Source organism: Typopeltis vanoorti, chromosome 21 (genome assembly GCF_054136105.1).
Source record: "Typopeltis vanoorti isolate ZY-2024b chromosome 21, IOZ_Tvanoo_1.0, whole genome shotgun sequence".
In the NCBI taxonomy this organism is placed as follows: Eukaryota; Metazoa; Arthropoda; class Arachnida; order Uropygi; family Thelyphonidae; genus Typopeltis; species Typopeltis vanoorti.
Window position 1 is genome coordinate 79,519,318 of NC_143569.1, and position 23,912 is coordinate 79,543,229.

Here is a 23,912-nt window from a genome sequence, read left to right on the forward strand (position 1 = left end):
TGGCCTGGTTGAACCGAGTGGTTAGAGTATCCGCTCTCCAGCCAAAAGGTTGCGGGTTTGAATCTCGCCGTGGGCATGGATGTTTGCGATTGTCTGTGAAAATACTAGTGGTGGTCGACGGTAGATGCCGTTGGTGTAGATGATGAAGGTAGTTGTGGTTGGTGGCAGGATGGAGATGGAGAGTTGTAGAGCAGGTTCCCCTCCCTCGATGAGTCTTTGGACCCCATGGAGGTGTTATGTAATAATAATAAATGAGATGAAATATATAATTATGCTGGAAATGTAAAGCAGCCCCTCTCAAAACAGAAAACGTTTTCTAAAAAAAAACACTTGTTAATATGATAAGTTTATGCAATATTGATATGCCAACATGCAAATGTCACTAATGAAAAATTTAAGACAAGGAATGAGATTCAACTATAGTATCTATTGAGATATCTAAATCATAATATATCATGAAACAGTCATAAGTTTCAACTTCACGCTGTTTTAATATTCACAGTTTAATATTTATAATAAGCATATCATAGGAGACTGCATATAGGTTTCAATTTTCCTCACTTAATGACTTTTATACAATTATTGTTCAGCATATATGGAGTGCAAAGATACTTGCTCTATCGTAATGGTTTAGAGATACCATTCTCTTTTGTGTTTTGAAATCAACTTTGGCAAAATATGAGATACAGCTCCAGACTAGTGATCAATGACAAATTGTACAGAAGAAACTGCCATTTTAAGATGTTACTTTGATGAAGGATAATTCATTGTCTTTACAAGCCTGGGATATCTTTATCAAAGATTAAATGAAACAAACTTTATGTTGTATCTTAACCACTTTTACATCATAAAGATCTTTTCTTAGTGAGAAAAAGATCTTTATGACATGAAACAACTGCTTTTCATTTGATGTATTTAACCATTTTTAAATTTAATGTGTCAATGTAAATATCAAGAAAGTCAAACATTCTTGATGTTTTTTTTTTTCCCCCTGGATACTAAAATGTATAACAAAAGGTTAGTTTTCTGGTAAAACTTAGCATTTGCAATATGAATCAAATTACAACACTGAAATTACAGACAACAACAAAGTACTCAATAATTATTTATACTATGGACTAGACTATGGAATCACGTTCCTTCACATTCATATTAAAATATCTTTTCAAAAATTAAGAATAAGAAATATTTCAAAATAAAAGCACATAATTATACAAGAAAAATTCAGATCGTTCACATATTAAAGAAGTATGACAAAGTCATTATATTCACATAGAGCTTTAATGTAACTATATATATATATTAAATTTTAAATAAGAAAAAAAAATGATGGGCAATTGTGTAGGAATGGCAGAAATGGATTTTAGAATTTAATTTCGAATATTTAACTTTAGTTAACTTTCATATTCATAATTATATATGGTTAAAAACAATAATTCCACAGAAAAGGATTTAGTAGAAAAGTCAAAAATAAACTACATCACATTGCCTTACAATGAGATAAGAAATATTATTGAAGAATACTTTAAAAATAAAAATTTAAAAATGTAAATTACAGTCTGGTTGGGGCTTAAAAATCACACAAACTGATTGGGAAAATTCAGAATTTGTTTTAATTAAGAGGCTGTCACTGGTTTCAAATAACTACTGTTGTTTAAAAAAATAAAATATAAAATTTAAACTCCAATATTCACAATCAACAATCAATAAAAAGTTCTGAATACAAACTTGGCATCAGTGTCAGTGGAAAAAATACTAAATACTAAAGCATGATGGCATTTCAGCAATATTCACTTTCACCAAAATTTCAGATATATATTATTTTTTGAATGCTGACTACCAGCAAAAAAAAAAAAAAAAATATATATATATATATATATATATATATATATTATTGATCCCTATGACTCAACCATACTTTTTTTGATACACAATGCAATAATTTATATCTTGAAATTAAAATTCTGAAAGCAAATCATAAAACAAAGCAGGAAATTCACACTATTACTCCTGCAGATGAGATTCCTTTAGAGGGTAAAAAAATAAAAATCAAGCGCCTTCACAAACAGTACACATTTATTGAATATCTGTATCATAAGTTTGAAAGTAAATATGTTATTGGGAATGAGAATCACAACTTTCAGAATACAACCATGGAGAGCACAGAAGCTGAACCTGCAGCTGATGGCTCCAAAAGATATTTTCAAGATTATCATGTACACTATTATTTGCCTTTTCCATAAAACTTGCTATTTAGAAGAAAAAGTAAAAAATTAACATTGACTTTCACTCGGTCAAACATATCAATAACAGCAGTTCCTTCGTATTGCAGTTGCAACAAATCTTGGATGTCCACTTCAACCTTCTCCATAACAACTCCCATGAATTTTGCAGTAATGGCAAAAGTACCTACTTCTTCCAATGGCATTATTTCAAAGGAAACATTCTTTAGCTGCACACAATCAAGATCAGCAATTTCTACCAAGATACCCTTTTCCTGCAGTTTTGTTCCTGAATATTTTAATACTGTCTTTGATTTTAATTCTTTAACCACTTTTACCTTTCCTAAGAAAGGTCTCTTACAAATTTTTCTTTTTCCACTATCTAAGTTTTCTAAACAAGTCTTAACATATTGGTTATAATAATCTAATTTTTCTTCATAATATGAGCTTTTCAGATCCAATTGCCTTTGAGTATTTTTTAATTTTTTTAATTCCTTCTGACGTAACTGTCTGTAACTATGACGATTGCGTATATCTTTGGCAATAGCATTTAAGATATCCTGATAGCCATTATTACTCGATACATAACTTGCTAACTCCAGAACATTGAGATTGTGATATAGTGCTTTCTGTAAGGCTACCAATGATGAATATTTTTCAACACTAATTGATCTGTTAATAAAGGATGCAGAAGACATATTCAACTGACTACTATGATGATGTGCTTGAAAGTCTGCTTCTTCTTGTTTTGTTGGCTTAGTGTTTAAGATTTCTAAAAGAGTATTTTTGGGTGACAGATAGAGCAGTAAATCTACAACCATCAGTTTTACTTTGACATAAAGTTGGTCCAGGTCAGAAGCCTCATTTTTGGTTACCTGAAACCTGCTGGATAGGGTAAGACACACTTCTGTTTGTGCAATACGAGCCAATGCCGTTGGTTCTTCACACTCTCCAGCCAGACTATTTATAGTTGGGGGAGTGCCTAAATCTTCTAATATTTCATGGAGTTTATCTGTAGGAGCAGGTGCAACCTCATCCTCATATTCAAGAAGTAACTGATGAATATCTCTTAGTTCTTGAACTTTAAGGTAAACTGTTGGTTGAATCAATAAGGTTGCTTCTGAATAAGTATCAATATTAAAGTAAAATTCTGGTTCTTCTACTGAAATAGCTTGGATAAAAAAGGCCTTAAACTTTTCATGGCAGTCCTTCAAAAACAAATTCAGGCAAGTCAGGTGACTAGCATCTTGTCCAAAGCCTTTTCCAGAAGCTGCAAACTGTAATACCTTTGCAATTGAGCCAAGATTTCTCCTCTGTTCATTTGTTAAACCTTCATCATCCCAAAGTTCAATTATACCAAAAGCATCTGGAGCAGCAATTGCAGAATTAATGTATCGATAATATAATAAATTTCCAATTACTCTCAAAATCTCTTTTTGAGGAGCCAGAGGAAATTTTTTTGATAATGCATTTTTTAGAACTTTTGATATATATAACATACCATATGGTATCTTATCAATGGAGTTCACAATAGTATTGCAAAACAGTTCGGATTTTTCTTTTAAACTCTTAACAGCTAGGTCAAGTCGTCGTCTTACTTCTTCATGCTGAAATGCTTCTTCAAAAGTGACATCATAAGGATAACCACTAAATTCTCCTGTAGTTGATTCCATTTCATTAACCCAAACCTTATAAACTTCAACAGGATTTGTATTAATGTGCAGAGATTTATCTTCTAGCACCCCTCTTACTAAAGGTTTCAAAAGTTCTTGAAGGCATTTCTGACCATGTCCATTTCTATTAAAGCCAACAATCATCTTAATTACAAGTGGATTTCCTGTAATAATATCTGACAGACTTTCAACCTTAGACTGAATTTCCTCTTCTAGGGCTCTATGGAATAAGCATAATAAAAGATACTCTTCACGAGGAGTAGACCCATAGTTATAGAGGCTAAAAATCACAGACTCTACAAATTTAGAAGTATGGCTTGCTGGCATAGCAAATATTAATCTAGCAAGATAACCGGGTTCAGTTTGAAGCAAATAAAACAACTGCTGATAGGACTCAAGACGGACTCTACTCTCCTTACTCAAAGCTCTTAAACCTTTACCACCACGAATCCAGGGTCCATCCCATAGTTGTGTTGCATCCTTTTTTCCATGTTGTCCTTTAGGTCCACGAGTAATTAATTCTTGAAGTGTTATACGATTATGAACCAAAAGTCCAATTTTCACATCCATGTCACTGACTTGCTGTTCTAAATCTTGATTATAGCGAATAGTTTGAACAACTTTTCCTCTTATTTTATGCAACTGAAGCTCTTCAGCAAAATCTTGCTCATTAATTTTTAAAAGATGTACAAATTCTTGTATTGCAGACAAGGAAGGATTTGCAGAACGAATTAAGAGACGAAACTTTTCTCTCATTTTGGCAGTTCTCCAGTATGCCTGAATTGTTCTAACAGAATTTTCATGCTGCTGAAAAAACTTCTTTCGTTGTAGATATTTTTTATGAACAAACCACATTCTTACATATGATTGTATTTTTATGGCAGCTGGAATTTCAGTGCAAAGGTGCTTTAACTTGGTTCTCAGATAAATTTTCTGAAGACATGCTCTCCACCATCTTTGTATTTTGATTACTTTATCTATATTTGCAATGAAATTTTTTTCTCTTTTTAACACACTGCATCTCAATAAATAACCTCGGATTCTAGCTTGAAACTTCACAATGTATGGTTCAAATGAGGAACATAAATTTGAATAATGATATCTGGCATTAACATTATTAATGATTTTTCTGATTTCATCCTTGGAGAGATAACTGAAAGCAGATGTACAACAAGATGGTTTTATCCAGTTATTTTCAAAAGTTTTAAGATCAAAATAATAACGATATTCATTTACTACACATTCTAACCATGAAAATGTGCCACTGTTATATTTGTTTGACTGTTTGTTTGCTGCAAAACTTTTTTGCTCTTTAGCTTTTACAAGTTGGTTTAAATACTCAGATGAACACTGAGGTAATACAGACTCTAATTCCATATCAGGACTTCTCAAAGAATCAAGTAGATCTGATTTATGGTTATCCTCTATAGCATTATTTACTGATGCAATAGCCATACACATACTGTTTGCTTGATTTGCAGTTTTATTGCCTTTATTAATTGCCTGCTGAATTTCTTCAGTTGACAGAATTTTACATTCTTCCTTCTGGATTTTTCTTTTCTGTTCATTAGTTAAGATTTGCATGTACAAATCAATGTGCATAGAATCCACACATGTAAACATAACTGAATTTGTCAGTGCCTTTAGAACATTTGCTGTATCTTTTACTGAAACGTAGTCATTAATTTCCTTTACAGTTTTAAATCTTACTTTCTCTTGCTCAGCTTGCTCATTTGCATTATCAACAACTGTTTGTATTTCAAGATGTGTAAGAAAAGAACACTTAGGCAGTTTGTTCTTTTTTCTAAGTGTTTCCATTAAACTTTGTTGATAATGTTTGGAATTCTGTAAATTTATACCATATATATGGGCATCAGAATTTTTTAAGGCATCAACTATTCTCAGCACATTACCATTTTCTATTGCTTTATTGATGACAACTAATGCAGAAAGTACTTTGATTCCACCCTTTAAGTCTTCCAAACTAAGATCTTTACCACTTTCCTTTCTAATGGCTGAAAATTCTTCATGGTATAACTCTGAGGCAAAGTCATAAATAGGAGAGAGTTGAAGTAAAGGATTTTTCAGAGCTTTGATAGTTGCATGACATGAATTTTGAAGACTTTGGTTGACTTCAAGGACTGCATCTGTAACTTGAGTATGTTCAGATGCTAGGTTATTAGCCTTTCTTATTATCTGCTGCAATTCATCTTTACTTAGAATAAGCAAATTGTTATTTGTTTTACTTTTTTCTTCCAAAAGACAATTTAGATACCATTCAGATGTATTAATATTAATATCTTTTAGTTCTAGATATGGAGTAGTTAAAACTCTCATTAAATTCCCCCTATCATGCATATTAACTGCTTTATCCACATCTTCTAAAATAAAGAATGTATTCACTTGATGAATATGACCCTGAATTTCTGCTTGTGTTAAGAGCTCATCATATACATCGGAAAGAAAATCGGCACTAATTGACCTGTTTTGTGAATTTTCTGCTTTAATCTGTTTTGCTTCACTCAATATCCTTTCATACTCTTTAGCATAATTTGCGATTATATTTGTGACATGTGCGTTTGGATTTTTTAAAGCCTCCAATATCTCCTCAGCGTTTCCTTTTTCCAGGGCTTTATTAATAACAATTATAGCAGCGTGTAAAGCAGCTTCATCGACGCCCATCTCATTTGCTAAAATCCCTCCTATTTTACCAAATGCTGGCATCTTTATGCCATATTTTTCAAACTCCTTACGAACTACAGCTATTTCTTCAGATGTAAACTTTAACCTACCATATAAATCTTGAATTTGTGGAGCTCGTCCTAATTTAAATAAATACAAACTGAGTGCATGGATGCAATATACAACTTTAGGCATATTTTTTTTCTCATAAAGATCAAACGTTTCAGGAAGAAAATAAGTGGGTAAACCAATTACCTTCATGGCACGAATCCAGTAGTTAATATTATCTGTATGACGAAACTGAAGCCCACGTTTTTGATATAAAGCTTGATCACTGTCATAAATTTTCTTCATTGGTACAATATCAGGTGCAAATACATGTCCTAATTTCGCAAGATAAACTCCATTTCTCATCCATTCTTCCAATTCTGTTGCTTGTGGAAGTTCTTCTTTAAGGCATGCTTGAATCCATATGCGAGCTTCTTCCAAACGACATAAATATTGATACGCGACACTTTCTTGTCGTCTTTCATCCATTTCTTCTGAAGAAACGCGTTCATCTTCAATGCTATTTGACTTAACTGAAGAAATCATTTTGTTATAAAGAAAATACTATTTCCGCAAAACACTACATCAATCACATTCACGATCCCATACTATACACGCGTGACAACAAGAGTTTAAAGTTTTCAAAAACCAAACACACTTCCTTCCCGCACTGTGAATGGTGAGCAGATGTAAGGTAAACCAATCAAATTCGAAATTCTGACCAACAGCGCATGCTGAATGGGCAGGTCTTATATCAGAAATAGATAATAATAATAATATAATTTTCATTTTCACTATTTTCATGCATCTTAAGGGAGGAGTGAAAATAGAAATTCTATTTTCTTCTTATAGTACAATAGTTGAGTAAGCCAAGAAATACCTTAATAAATCAAGGGGGGGGGGGATTAGGAAGGTTCTCTCCCCTTCTGAAGAGCCTAATTCTTATACCATACCGATAATAAAAGAAGTCTATATAATTTTTTAATATTAAAAAAATATATTTTAAAAAATCAAACAAATGATATTAGTTGTACAGGAAAATAAGAAGGGAGTTTGGATGGACAAGAAGGCATAGCATAGATAATGAATGCTGAAAGCAGTAGTGAATGAAGCTGGTCAGCTAAGGAAATGGCTGATCTGTGATGCAAAGGGAACAGTTGAGTTCGTGGGGAAAAAAATTGGGATATATGGTGATAAAGGTGAATAGCATGGTACGGGGGGGGGGGGATGCGGATGTGGAGAAGTGATTGCAGCTGACATATAATATAATATAATATGAATATGACTGGTAATAGACCCACAAAATGAATTAATATGTTTTACTTAAATATAAAGATAAAGAGCCAATAGGCTTCACTTCGGCGATGTAAACATTATTTAAATTAAGAGGATATTAAATCACACATTATTTCAAAGCCAAATAAGAAACTCAAAGATAGGAATCAAAGAGTTTCATGCCGAATATAGCAAACTCTAAAAGTTTCGGCGATTGTAGCGTAGTTAAAGCTACGAGTTGCCATAGTTAAACACTAGGGCAACTCGTAGCAAAGGTGTAAAGTTCTGATCACTATTCTTAGTATTTACCGTAATGCACATCTCCTAGGAGATGTGTTTTACATTATGGAAAATACTTAAGATGCTAATTTTAAGAGGTGCGAATTGCCCTAGTTGAACTATGTGCTTTAGCTTACGCTACAATCCGCCGAAACTTTTATAGTTTGCTATATTCGGCATGAAACTCTTTGATTCCTATCTTTGAGTTTCTTATCTGGCTTTGAAATAATGTGGGATTTAATACCCCCTTAATTTAAAAACACAGTAAGTGAAACATGGATGGATGAAGACGATATTATGACGCTAATGGGAATGGAAGAGTACGATGTTTTTTCGTGAGAACAGGAGGGGCAAGAAGAGAGATTGCTGTTGAAGATATCAGATGGATGATGCCTCCTAAAGGTGGATATGTGAAAGAGGAAATGGTAGCGGTTCTGAAGCAGCATAGTGTGAGATAGAGACAGGATGAGATACTGAGTTGGATTTTGCTCTAGGTTAGGAATATATAAGGTAATGACAAAGAAATTTATAGACAGATTAATTTAGTGAACAAGAGAAGGGCGATCATTGTGGGTAATTTTAATTATGGTAATGTAGACTGGAATGAAGAGATGGCGTATAGAAATAAGGAAAATTAATATCTTAAGTTTGTAAAAAAACAGTTACCTTAGGCAGTATATAACAAAAGGAATCGAAGAATAGAGAGTCCTGCATTTTACATCTCATAGGATGTTATTGGGAATGAGTATTGAATCACGCTGCAGTTAGTGAGAGTGACTACGAAGTGAACACATAGCTGGAAGCCAGCCGTATGGAGACATCTGTGAGGAAATGATATATATATATACAGAATTTCAATGGTGGGATTATGAAAAGCTGATCAGAGAGTTTGGCAATAGCATTGAAATTAGAGATAGGCAGCAAGGAGGCAAATATTGTTAACGTGCTATTCAAGAGCTATGTAACAGCAGCAGTGTCGCAATGCATTCTAAAGCTAAGGGATCGAATAAGCAAGGTATAAAATGCAGGAATAGCCAAATTATGCATATGGCTGGAGGAAGAAGAAATTATGAAAGAGCATAAAGTGAATAATAATAATAATAATAATAATAACTGTTGTTGCTGTTATTATTACGGACAACTCCAAGTAATCTTTAGACTCATCGAGGGAGGCCCTAAACATCATGTCAAAAACTATTCAGCATTTGCATAGTATCTATAATACTTTGCTTTGAACTCATTTACAGTCATAGTACCCACAACAGACTCTGGCATCTTATTTCACTCATTCATCACTCTCCAAGTAAAAAAACCCAGTTCTAATACTCTCACTAACTACACTCTTGCTGAGTTTCCATGGATGGTCCCTGGTTCTGCCACCACCACACTTCTGAAAAATTTCCTCTGAATTAATCTTGTAAAAATCCCTGAGTAATTTGAATGTCTCAATCATATCACCCCTTTTCCGCCTATTAACCAGTTTCTGTAACCCACAAATTATTATTCGTGACACCTCCATGGAGTCCGAAGACTCATCATGGGAGGACACCCACTGTACAACTCCCCGTCTCCACTACTATACCGAACCTCTACTACCAATCATCTACACTAATGCCATTTTCCGCCCACAACCACCACGAAAGCTGCTAGTATTTTTTGTCTGTAAATTGCGTGTGTTCTGAAGGGCCGATTTGTCTGTATGTGGGATGAAAAACCCGACTTTCCGGGAGAATAAACCCTGCTATTTCCGTATGAGATCAGCTAACTCGCCTTCAATTGAAAAAGTCCATATAAAGATTCTTCCCGTCACTACGGGAATCGAACTTAGGGCGCAACGTACCGCCGTTCTTCCAATTGCGCTAATGAGACGCTAATCAACTTATTCATCAACTTGTTCTCGTAACATACATTCTGTAGTCCAGCTACAATCTTGGTCACTTGGCTCTGGATCCTCTCTACCTCCTCCCCATCACCAAGAAACCATACCACCCAGTCTGCAAACAGTTGTCAAGATGGAGTCTTATCAAGGCTCGTGCCACCTATACTTTAACTCCCTATCCACTAAAACTCCTAAGTATCTGGTTTCATCAATTTCATGGAGTACGATTCCACTAATGTTCTACTGCTGATAATCTTTTCACTCCAAAATGCAAAACATTACACTTTGCCGCATTAAACTGGCATCCGTTCTCCTTAGTCCAGTCTACCAATCTATCCAAATTATCCTGCAAAATTTTAGCATCATGTGCATTAACTATTGCTCTACCCAACTTTTCATCATCAGCAAATAACTGAACAGTTCCTCTCAGATCCTTTCCTATATCATTAATGAACAAATTAAATAGCAGTGGTCCAAGAACAGAACCCTGCAGCACACCACTAGTCACGGGCCTTCTTTTGAACTCTACTCCTGAATAAACTACTCTCTGATATCTCTCCATTAAATACCCTCCTATTCTCTGATATTGACAGCTTTACATCGTACAAGCTTAAGTCAAGACACCCGCCTATTAAAATATCACTGAGGGTTATGATGCAAAAATAGCATGGCATACCGAATGGACTACCAAAGCCCAGGTAACCTGGCAGACTGTCTTTAACCCAAACATCCCCTCCTTCAGGATTCGATCTACCTCAAAAAATATGAACTTCCCTAAATAGAGTTCGGACCAACCATGGTAGGCGCGGAGCTTCCTTATTTACTTGAAGAATAAGACCAAACTCATCTTGTGAGTGTGGTGAGGATAACCAAACTATACAACATATCGCATTTGACTATCCTCACAGAGCCTTCACGGGACCAGTATCCGACTTTATAACAGTTTCCACTGATGCTGTTGACTGGTTGTCGAACTTAGACATTCAATTTTAATTTTATGCTTATTTGTATATTTTTATATGTATATAAGACTACAGTGTCACTTCACACTATTGTATTCTTTTATGCATTTTGTTGTCTTTTATGTGGTTTTTATGTGTGTGTGTGGGTGGGTGGGTGGGTGGGTGTTGGTAGCATATGCATGTATTCTTCTTAGTGAAACGCAAAATAAAGTAACCCTCCTATCCATTTTGCCAACCCTATATCCATCTCCAAGTGCTGCAGTTTACTGACTAAAATTCCATGCGGTATCCTGTCAAAGGCCTTTGCAAAGTCCAGCAGTATCACTATAAACCCACTACTCTTATCCAATTCAGCCGTCACTCTACTATTATTATAAAACCTGAGCAAGTTACTGTGGTATTAGTTACTCTTCATAGAACCATGCCACCTCCAAAGAGTATCCCATTTCGATCTATCCATTCCTGAATTTTGCTCTTGATCAATTTCTCCAATACTTTGACAATGACTCCTGATATGCTGATCGGACTGTAATTTGCAACAGCAGTCTTGGAGTCTCCTTTATGCAATGGAATTATTTTCCTCTCTTTCCACCCCTGCAGCACTAACTCAGAGCTGAGACGTAGATTGAACAATTCCTTCGCCGCTTCAAGTAAGACTCGAGTTGGTTTACCATCCAATCCCACAGATGTATTTACATTAAGAATCCATAATATGCTACATCTCTGTCGCATTCACCTCACTTTCCGTATAATCCATCGGTTCCCTAATTCCTGCAATATCATCGTCTGAATAATATACTCTTACAAAGTGTTCACTCAGTAATTCTGTTATTTCAACTGATTCAGTTACCTTCCTACTATTGGCATTCCTTAAAATCATTCTGCCATATACATTTTTTTCTATTACTTGCAGCATATCGAAAGAACTGTTTGGTATTTACTTTAGCCTGTTTTGCTAACTTCCTTTCATAATCTGCTTTTACTTTTCTTACCACACTAGTTACCCTTCTGGTCTGCCTTGTACTAATTGTGTGCCTGCAGGTCACCTTTCTCCTTAAATTCCCTCCACAATTGTTTCTTTTTTTGCAGCTCCAGTGGTGTTATTCATCCATTTAATTCTCACTGGATTTACTCTCCTGACTTTAGGTATGCAGTCTACCATTACCTCACTCATACACTCCTTTACCACTTCCCACGCACTATCACCATCCCTTGCAGTTTTACATGCCATGGCACTGATCTAAGCAATCTCCTAAGCATTTCATACTTACCAGCCCAGCAATTCCACATACCTGAAAATTCCACACATATAACCACCTCCGAGGTCAAGCCCATATGATCACTCTCACCAATTGGTGGCAAAGTGATCATATTCGTTATAGACAAATGCTGAGAGTGAGCCTGTGTAGCTCAGTGGATGTAGCGTTTGCACACCACGGCGCTGGACTTCACGAAGGAAGATTTCTTGGTTTCAAATCTAGTCGGCGACTATAAGAAATTTTTCTCGGGATCCTGTCAAAATTTTTCGACCGGTTCCGAGTTAATCAACCTCTGGCAAGCGGGATTTTTCTCACAGAAACCCGGGTTTTTCGTCCCGTAAACTCATGAAAATCAACCGTAGAATCCACATTATTTCAGACATTAAATACCGATGTTAGGGTTAGGGACAACGAGATGGCTGCACTCACTTGTTGAGCCGTCTCTCTTCACTGCGTGCCACTTAATTAGTGATAACCTTGGGCCAGCTATCTCTGATTGGGTACTAGTGGAGATTGAACTGCCCACTCAGTCTCCAAAAGTTAGATAGGACTGAAACGGCCTCGCCTACTCCCTATATACGGGAATAAAAAGGCTTTAGCTGATTTTTTTTTACATATTCGGAGATGCAATTACTAGATAGAGCACTCTCGAACCCCTAGTATATTCATTACATCCTGTCTCAGGTAATTATCGGTTAGTAACTTTAAAAAATCCATTTCCTTTCTTCCATGTGTCCTCTCCTCCTTCCAATTAATGTTACCATACTTGCATAAAGTGCATAAAGAGAAAAATGAGGAGATGATTTAATTGATAAGGATATCCAGAGTGCACATGAGCAACAATTATCCAGTCAGTCAAAGAAAAATCCTAGAGAAATCTTTCAATATGTGATAAGTAAGATGCAATGAATATTTGTAGAGAATGACAAGCTGATAAGCCACAGAGGATGTAGTCAACATATTTAATGAGCAACTCATCAATAGATTTCATCTGCACAATGAAACATAGCGAGAGCTTGAGTTTAGAGGCGATGGTTGATACAGACTGAAGATAAGTGAGTTAGCAGGAGATGAATTAATTAAGAAGAATCTGAAGAATTAAGTACGGATGTTAATTAAAATGGTGAGACTTGATGTCTCACCCTCTTAAGATTTGATTTCGAGCGTTATTGTGCATATTAAAGATGTTCCTGTAACTTAACTGCAGCCATGACTCTGTTTCAAAGTTCTACCATGTAGAATTTTCAACCATTATAGAAGCTATAATCAATAAAACAAACAACAGAAAATGGTAATGGGCTGAGAATAGTTGATGCGTTGATATATAGGAGTTTAATAAGAATCCTTCGATATGACGAGTCCCAAATAAATTGAATGAACATTCCGTTTTCACAGAGCAGTATTAGGATGAAGATTATGAAGTATAGACCAGTCTGTGTCTGGAGTTGTGATAGAGATGTTACAGAGAGAGAGATTGGAGAGGGCGAGAATCTAGAATTGAGTTGATAACAGAAGAATATTATATAACATGATAGATTTGGAACAATCAAATAAAATCGAATAAATCCAACATTTCAAATTTCCAAAAACAAAAAGTTATATAAAGAAAAATAACCATTTACAAGCTTGTGTAGCTCAGTGGAAGTGGCGCTTGCGTCCTCTGCGCATGGTCGTTCGAAGTTAGACTTTAGTTCAAGTCTAGTCGCCGACTGGAGGAACCTTTTCTAAGCCTTTCTTCGACCGGCTCCCTAGTTAGTCGATTTCCGGCACAAGCAAGCGGGTTTTTTCTCCCAGAAACTCGGGTTTTTCTTCCCTTAAACTCAAGAAAATAAACCGTAGTACTCACATTATTTCAGATAGTAACATATCTTTCATTTTTGAAATTATGGATTCTACAATGGTGTTAAAATAACTCTTCTTTTTTATTATCCCGACGTTTCGTTCTTCATATCAGGATCATCATTCTGGAGCATACATAAATATACAAGACAAGCTGGGTTACATTTCAAACCGTAAGCTAGAGAAACGATGATTTGATCACATGCTACTCACTGGGATGACCTCTAGTCAAAAAAAAAATAATAATAAATTTAAAAAATAATAATAAATAACAATAATAATAATTACATCAAGCTAGAATTAATTTATGATTACATGAATAAACATTCTTGCTTACAGATGGTTTTCCTTCCAGTAAGAGTGATGTCCTATTTCTATTATTACAATTGTTATTTTTAATTAAAAAAATAAATAAATAAACTTATTTATAAATTACAACATGTATAAACAATCTTTCTTATAGATTTTTTCTTTACCAGTTATGTCCTATTTTTTAGTATTAAAGTTGTTAATTTAGATTTAGGATCCTGAATTTTCTACAGTCCTGTTTATAGTTGTTCTTGAGAGGAAGGGTTCGTGGGACGAATATATATATGCCTTCCATTTATATGAGATTTTTAGACCATCATTATTGTTTAGATTGGGGTGGTTGATAGCGATCTCACAAGCTCCTTAAATTTGCGTTCATAGCATGTTTTGGTGGGATGTAAACAACTAGTGCTTTTCCAGTCAATTCTATGTAAGGTGTTCAGGGCATGATGAGAAAGGTCAGCTTCACCATAATTATTATATTTGATGTGTCGTTTATGCTATTTTTGTCTGATGGGAATTGTCCATCCTGTTTCTCCTATGTATAGTATGTTGCAGGTGCAGTAAATACGGAATACTCCAGGGTGGGCCAGCGGAGGGAGTTGGTCTTTGGATGAGCTGAGTAAGTTTTTTAATTTTGTAGGAAGTTTAAAGGTGGCTTTGGGTTTTATTTTTGTAGTACTCTGTTTATTTTGTCTGATGTCCCTTTAATGTAGGGAATGGTTACAGTTTTACTGTAGTCTGGTTTGTCTTTGTTTTTTTATTGAGGTCTTGTAGAGAATTTTGTTAAAAGTGTATTGGCTGTATCCATTTTTTTGAATAGAATTGCTGATCACATTAAATTCGGTTTTCAGTGCCTGTTCATTCGAGCAGATCTTCAGAGCCCTGTTTTTTAGGATACTGATAATACCTAGTTTTTGTGTTAGGTGGAGGTAGGAGTTTATGTGTATATATTGGCCAGTATGTGTCAGTTTCCAATAAACAGAAGGAAAGATTGCCCGAGGGAAGACATGTGACAAGTATATCTACAAATGGCAGTATGTGTTATGTTTTTCATTCTCAATTGTGAACTGTATGCGTTTGTGTTGCTTGTTTAGTGGCTAAGGAATGTGTGTTCATTTATTCAAATAAAAAAAAAAAATAAGCTAACGCCTTTTATTCCCTAATAGGGAGTAGGCGTGCCCTTTATACCCTATCTAGCTTTTGGAAACTCAATGGGCAGTTCAATCCACATCGATAGCCAATCAGAGATAGCTGGACCATGTCTATCACTTATTATTGGCGGCTACTAATGAAGAGACTAGCAACCAAGTACTGCTATCTCTTTGTGCCTAACCCTAACAGGACATGTTTTTTTCTGAAATAATGTGGGTACTATGGTCGGTTTTCGTGAATTATGGGACGAAAAACCCGAGCGAGGAGAAAAAATCTGCTTCCCCGCCAAAGATCGACTAACTTGGGAATCGGACGAAGATAGGTTTAGAAAAAGTTCCTCAGGTCGGAGACCAGACTTGAACCTAGGTCTAACTTCGAGCGGCCAAGCACAGAGGACGTAAGCGCCACTTCCACTGAACTACACAGGCTAGAGCTCATTTTTTTCCTGTAATCATAAATTAAATCTAGCTTGATGTAATTTATTTATTCATTTTTTTTTTAATTTTTTTCACTAGAGGCCTTACGAGTGAGTAGCATGTGATCAAATCATTTTTCTTTAGCGTACAGTTTGAAATGTAATGCAGCTTGTATTGTATATTTATGTATGCACCAGATGATGATCTTGATATGAAATTCGAAATGTCGGGATAATTAAACAAAGAGTTATTTTAACGCGGTTGTAGAATCCATAAATTCAAAAATGAATGCTGATCACCGTATAACACTGAAAGAAAGGATTATGATAATTCATGGATATTCGACCCATAAGCGATGCAATCAATACAGTATGCAGAATAATCAGGTTTCTAATTTGATCAATCGACTGGCTTTTCTAAAACGGTGTAGGGACAGCAATATCATTCCTAATTGCTTCAGGCTAAAAAGGAAATTTACCTCAACAAAAGTGCAATGAATATACATCCACATGAGAAAACACTTCACAGAGAACAAATTCAATCCTCCAGAAAGAACTTAGCCACTACACAAAACCAGCTACAAAAGTAAAAAACGGAACTTTCTAGCTATGTAAACGCAGATAGCTAGATGATCGTGGAAAAGATTACTGATAACACTGCAAACCACATCCTCCAAACGAAGAAATAAAATCATCATCAACATCATCAAATTCCTGACATGTACCCTCAAGGGGTGTACAGGATATGATAGTACTACATGAAAATTTTACATCATTACTAACTTCCTATCTACAATTTTCCTCCAAATCAGTCTATTACTTGTCAAGACTCCAATATTATCAGATCTTATATTTCTATCGTCTAAGGCACATTGTACCGTATCAATCCATGTATATCTTGGTCTTCCTCTGGAAGTTTTCCTGCCAACCTAGCAGAGAATGGCTAATCTTTCCTCGCCCATTTTATTTAAGTGGAAATACCACCTGAGATTAGCTCTGATAACGAATTCCTGGATGTTGACAATGTCAGGTTCTTTCCTAATATCCTCGTTTTTAATATGATATTGCCATCTGTTCACACCTCTAATCTTTCTCAGGACTCTCATATCTGCGGTCTCTACTCTTTGGTCAACTGTTTTACTTCTGACCCAGCTCTCAGATTCATAAGTTAAAACTGGTTTGAACACTGCTTTGTATAGCCAATTTAGTGTTCCGACTAATTTCTCTCTTATTCCATATGAATTTATTCAATTGACTTCCTACCACACCAGCTTTGTTGACTCTATTGTCTATTTCCATATTTAATTTACCATCTTCACTAAAAATCGTGCCTAAGTAACTGAAATGTTTTACTTGTTCCACAGGTTCCCTGTTCACAATACAGTTGACATTTTCAACAATTATGTCCATTTTTACTGTCTTTGTCTTTTTAATGTCGAACTTTCATACCATATCTATTACAACAGTTATTCAATTTAATCAGAGAATCTTGCAAATTTGTAGCGGAGTTATTCAGAAGTATAACATCATCCGCATAAAGAAACGAGCTGACATTAACATGCAATTCTGATATCATGTTTAATACCACTTTCCTTCATAATGTGATCCATATAGATAATGAATAACAGAGAGGAAAATAAACAGCATATGTACATTTTCCTAGCAACTTATCATACATCCTTGTCTCACACCACATTTAACATTAAACCATCTTCCTGTACTTCCTTCAATTCTAACTGCTGACATACAACTCAAATAAAGACTAAGTATTGTTGATATAATGCCCCATTGACACCATATAACTGTAGCGTATTGAATAGCTTCTCTCTTGGGACCTTGTTATATGCCTTTTCCAGATCTACAAAACTTAAATACAGATCTTTGTCATATTCCCATGCTTTCTCAACTATTTGTCGTAAAGTGAAGATCTGATCCTGACAGGATCTATTTGTCCTGAATCCAGCTTGTTCTTTACCAAGCTTTTCTTCCACAATTTTTCTGACCCGTTTCTCAAATATACTTGCATAGATCTTGCCAGGAACACTCAGTAGGGAAATACCTCTGTAATTCTCACATTCAGTTTTATTTCCCTTTTTCTATATGGGTACTATGAGAAATCTACTTCAATCATCGGGAATTCGTCACTCTTTCCAGGCTTTCTGAACAATGCAGTGCAGCTACTAAGAATTTTATACCACCATACTTCAGAATTTCTGGTCGAATATGATCTACTCCTGCTGCCTTTCCACATTTCAAGTCTTTGATGCCTTTTTTCTACTTCAAGTATGAATATGTAGTCCTGATTGGATGCCTGTTGATTGTTTTTTACTACTGTGCTATCACTGTTTGTTTCATTTAGCAATTTTTAGAAGAAATTATTCCATACTTCAAGGATATCTTTTTCTCCTGTTTTCATGTCACCTTTATCATCTCTAACTCCTTTTACAGTACTCTTTCCTCCATTTCTAAGCTTCTTCAACAACCTCCAGAATATTTTGCCACCTTCTTGATATTTATATTCTATGTTCTTGCCAAAGTACTCCCACGACTTTTACACAGTGTTTTTCTTTCTTACATTTGTCTCTGTTTTCTCTAAGAGCACAATCTGACTTATTCGCCAGGAACTTTTGATATCCTTTCTTCTTTTCCTTCACTGCATCTTTAACTTCCTGTGTCCAGCATGGAGTTCTGATTTTTCTATCCTTGCAGACAACCTCACCACATGCCTCTCTGGCTGAATCAATCAGGGTTTTCTTAAAGGCTTGCCACTGAATCTCCTAGGTTTGGTTCTTGTTCTCAAATTCTTTCATTTTTTTTTCAATAATCGTTGTATACCTTAGTCTGCAGTTTACATCTGAGAGCTGTTCAACTTTTATTCGGTTTCGAACTTTCTTCATGTTATTCTTTTCAATATGAAATTCAATTTTATCCTCCTCAATACTGAATAGTAATCGCTTCCAATTTCAAATCCTCTGTATACTCTGGTGTCCTGCACCAGGGAGAAAACATCACTATCAACAATAACATAGTCAATGAGACTTTTCTTATTCCTTGCTCTTCTCTCCATGTGAATTTGTACACATTTTTATGTTGGAACATGGTGTAAGTAATAACCAATCCATGTCCTGAGCAGAAATCCAACAGGTATTTACTATTATTGTTAGCTTTGCTCTTTTCTCCAAATTTTCCCCAAACATTTTTGTATGTCTGACAATCATTTCCTAGTCTGCTATTTAAATCCCCAATAAGGACCAACGATTCCTTTTTCATTGTGCCCGTTGCTTTTTCTAAAGCATCAAAAAATTCCTGCACTTCCAACTTAGTAGAACCTTCTGTGGGGCCATAGGCACAAATAAGTCTCATTGTCCAATTGCCTATTCTGATATTTGCCCACATCACTCTACTTGAGACTGCCTGCCATTCAAGAAGATTAGCCTGGTATTAATGTTGAATACTATGGCTACTCCTTCTTTTCCTTGATTGTCATTTCCTGAATATAACATTTTGTATTTATTGTTCAGAAAGATCTCACCAGTTTTTGTCTTTTTTGTTTCAGTCACCCCTATTATGTCGATCTGGTACTTATCCAATTCCTCAGCTAGCTCCATTTCTTTGCTATTCAGTCTTCTTATGTTGATAGTACCGATCTTTAACTCTGGTGATGTTGATTTCTTGTGTGCTTTCAGATTTGTTCCAGTAGCAGATGTTTCGCTGTTCGACTTGTTTCCCTGGGGCCTTGTTTAACAACGGGGCCTTGTTTAACCGGCCCATGCCCCAGCCAGCATGAAATGCTGTCATGTTGTACCACCATTTTCTATATTGGTTTAAGTCAATAAGAATACAATTTGGTCGGCTAAATTCTATATTGCCCGCCCATCCACGTTCTTTCAGTATCCAGGTAGATACCCAGCAGGGTTCACCACAAAAAGATGAGGATTAGACATTGGGTCAGAAGCCCTGGTCTGTTCTCCGCATTCCTTTAAATGCTATGCGGAGATCTTCTCTCAGTTATACAGCTTTGACCCTTTAGCACCCTAGAAAGAAAATCTAATTTCAAAATTCCAAAGACTAAAAGATCGAAAGAATCAGCAGCCATATTCAAATTTTCATTTTATTCTATTAGTGGGATTATAGTTAACTAATTGGTATGTGTTATTGTCCGAGACCATAAATTAAATCTAGCTTGATATAATTTTTTTTTACTAGAGGTCATGCCAGTGAGTAGCATGTGATCAAATCATTGTTTCCCTAGCTTACAGTTTGAAATGTAACCAGCTTGTCTTGTATATTTATATATGCTCCAGATGATGATCTTGATATGAGGTTCGAAACGGCGGTATAATAAAATAAAAAAAGACTTATTTTAACACGGTTGTAGGATCCATAATTTCCAAAATGAATGCTGATCACCGTGTAACACTAAAGGAAAAGTAACATATTTTGTTATGGTCTGGTAACAAGAGATGACAGCACTTGTTTGCCAGCCTCTTCATCGGTGACTGCTATAAATAGTGATACACATGGGCCAGCTATTTCTGATTGGCTACTGGTGGAGACTGAACTGCCCATTCAGTCTCGAAAAGGTAAATAGGGTATAAAGGACTCGCTACTCCTTATAAGGGAATAGTCGAGGCTGATTTTTTTTTTTATTTAGACCTTTTAAATATTTTTTTTTTGTAAAAAAGGAAAATAATTCCGCGAAATGGAATTTGCATCCATAGGACTAAGCTGTTCAAAGAAAGAGGTTTTAAGTTCGATTCTAGTCGCTCACTAGAGGAACATTCTCTAAGCCTTTGTTCAACAAGTTCCGAAGAATATACATACTGGATACTTTTTTTAATCGTGAATCTGAAAAAAAATCGACCATAGTACTCTCAGTATTACAAACAATAATACCAGTCTTAGGATTTTTGATACACGAGATGACAGCAGTTGTCTGCCATAGTTTGTCCACTGAAAAGCTTTGATTTATTGATAGTTCAGTGTCGCTAGCAGTAAAAGGTATCTGTGTAGCTCAGTGGAAGTGACGCTTGTGTCCTCTGTGCTTGGTCGCTCAAAGTTAGACTTAGGTTTAAGTCTAGTCGCCAACTGCAAGAATTTTTTCTATGCCTATCTTTGATAATTAGTTATAATCATGGGCCAATTATCAAAGATATCTGGCCCATGATTATCACTAATTCCAAGCTGCAATCGATGAGAAGAGACTGAAAAACAAGTGCTACTATCTCTTGGAACCTAACCCTAACAGGATATGTTCTTGTCTGAAATAGTGTGGGTTCTACAATTGATTTTCTTGAGTTGACAGGGAGAAAAACACAGATTTCCAATGAAAAAACCCCCTTCCCTGTTCCAGAGATAGACTAAATAGGGAACCGGTTGAAGAAAGCTTAATAAAAGTTCCTCCATTCAGCCACTAGACTTGAACTAATTCTTTCTTCGGGCAGTCTAGTTCAGAGGATTCAAGCACCACTTCCACGGAGCTACACGAGATCTTTTTAAAATAACAAAAAAAAATCAAACGAAAGCAGGAATGATATTACATATAAATAACGATGGTTTGTAAAACAAATTGTGAGGAGCAATTTCACAAAATTAAATAATTGCAACAATAGTAATACCCCTAAGAGTAAAAGCAGTTAAATATGTTATAAATGTTATTCAGTATGATGTAAATATGCAATACTGGTCTGATACAATAGTCTCAGAGAAAGTGGGGTTTGCATCATCTCTGCTATGCTGCCTACACTATAGAAAGTTTTTCTAAGCCTGACTTGGACCGATTCCCGAATTAGTGTATATCTGGCAAGGGTTTTTTATCTCCCAGAAACTCGTGGCTTTACTTCCCATAAATTTAAGAAAATCGACCGTAGAATAGAACCCAAATTATTTCTGACAATAAATATAGTCTCACGATTGTAGACAATGAGATGGCGGCACATGCTGCCCGTTTCTACACTGATTGCCATTTATAATCAGTGATAGTCTAGGCCAGATGTCACTGATTGGCTTTCAGTGGAGAATGATCTTCGCCATCCGTCTCCAAAAATTAGATAGGGCTGAAACTCCCTCTCGTACTCCTTATAAGGGAATAAGGGGCCTAAGCTTATTTATTTATTTATATTTTTATGTCTTCAGATAATGCTTAAAATTTGAAACTTTCCCATTTGTAGAAGCTTGATTTTTTCGATAACACCCTCTAATTAAGTGTTATACAATACATTGCTTTCTACGCATAACTTTTCTGGAAATTCTAAAATAACTACTCTACTGAGTACTTGAAACTGAGAAGTGTTCCAATTTTGTTCATTTTACTATTCCTTATATATTCTACAGATAATATTTGATGTCAGGAAATAATATATTCGATTTTATATATTTCCTGTGATTTCTCTACGTATCTTAGATAATAACTAATATTTCTATATTATATTGTAATCGAAGGCCTGTGAGGCTCGGTGGAAATGGTGCTTGCTTCCTCTGCACTAGGCCGCACGAAGATAACACTTATAGTTCAAGTCTAGTCGCCGACTGGAGGAACTTTTTCTAAGACTTTCTTCGAGCGGTTTCCCACTTAGTCGATCTCTTGCACGGGGCAGCTGGATTTCATTACCGGAAACTCTGGTTTTTCAGTCCGTAAACTGAAGAAAATCGACCATATATAACCGACATTACTTCAGACGGTAACATATCCTGTTACGGTTAGGTACCAAGAGATAGCAGCGCATGCTTGCCGGTCTCTTCATCGGCTGCCTATAATTAGTGATAGACATTGACTAGCTATCTCTGATTGGCTGGTGGCGACTGACCTGCCCACTCAGTCTACAAAAGCAAGATAGGGTTTAAAAGAACAAGGAATAGGTGAGCTTTCTACATTCAAAAAATTATTAAATTTATTACTCAAAATGTACTACAACATATAACATATTATCTTTGTTCCAAATGTTCGATAAAGCAGAACGAACAACCCACAAAAAAATTAACAAATATGAGTACTTTGTTAAATACCATAATTTAGCAATAGAAGAAGACTTATAAACTGTAAGAGATATCTTAAATAATGGCAATGTAATCACTGAGAGACATCCTACTATAATAAAAAATAATTCCGAACTGTGCCAAGAAACTAACACTTTAAAATTCCATATGAACAATTAAACGAACTACAGGATAAGTAAGATCTTATCATAGACAGCTACGCTGAAACTGTACCGACAGAATATTTAAGGATAGATCGAAAGTTGGATCACATTATTGGCAAACAATCTTTGCAGCTAAATCACGTCTGTAAATCGGCTACACAAAAATAGCAAAAAGCAAGGCTTGCCGTGACCAGCACCTGTTATAGTTTGTATAGTAAGTCCACAAGAGACAGACTCATAAGAGAAAGCAGACTAAAAAAAGGGCAGTCTACAGAAATCTGAATATATATCCAAAGATAAACACTCCATTCTTCTTGTCCGAGTATCTAACGCCATTCTACCAAAATCTATTGTGTCAAACTAAAAAAAAAAAAAACTACCTCTTTTTATGGATCAGAGACGAAAAATAGTCATGCAAAACTCTAAGCCAATACAAACAAAGAGCTTCGGTGACATAAACAGGCCACGACAATGAAAGTGAAGTACTTTTGACCACAGCAAAAGAGTGGACTGGTACTTCTAGCCAAAATAAACATGGATTACCAAGTAGACTGAATAACATGAGAGCATGGGATCTGTCGTATTCTTAACTCGCTTATCGAATGGCAGTAATGCACTCATAGAATGAAAGGGTTCTCAATTCTACACATATATATCAGAAGTATTGGAAAGTAGTGGCTTATACCACAAGCTTATCTAAAGAATGATGCTGACGTTATTGGTATATTAATCTTAACTGAAGTATTCTCTACTACTGATAAATTAAGTTATTAAAT

The 23,912-nt window shown here is 35.5% G+C and overlaps 1 protein-coding gene across 1 annotated transcript; it reads right to left on the reverse strand.

Annotated features, from left to right (window-relative positions):
- Positions 1 to 1,983: 1,983 nt before the first annotated feature.
- On the reverse strand, positions 1,984 to 7,171 carry LOC150095023 (ras GTPase-activating-like protein IQGAP1). The gene has a single exon (XM_090411177.1). The coding sequence runs from the start codon at positions 7,169 to 7,171 to the stop codon at positions 2,225 to 2,227; it is 4,947 nt and encodes a 1,648-aa protein (XP_090267303.1). The 3' UTR covers positions 1,984 to 2,224.
- Positions 7,172 to 23,912: the final 16,741 nt, after the last annotated feature.

Coding starts and splice junctions, on each gene's coding strand:
- LOC150095023 (XM_090411177.1), bottom strand. CDS start 7,171: ATGATTTCTTCAGTTAAGTCAAATAGCATTGAAGATGAACGCGTTTCT.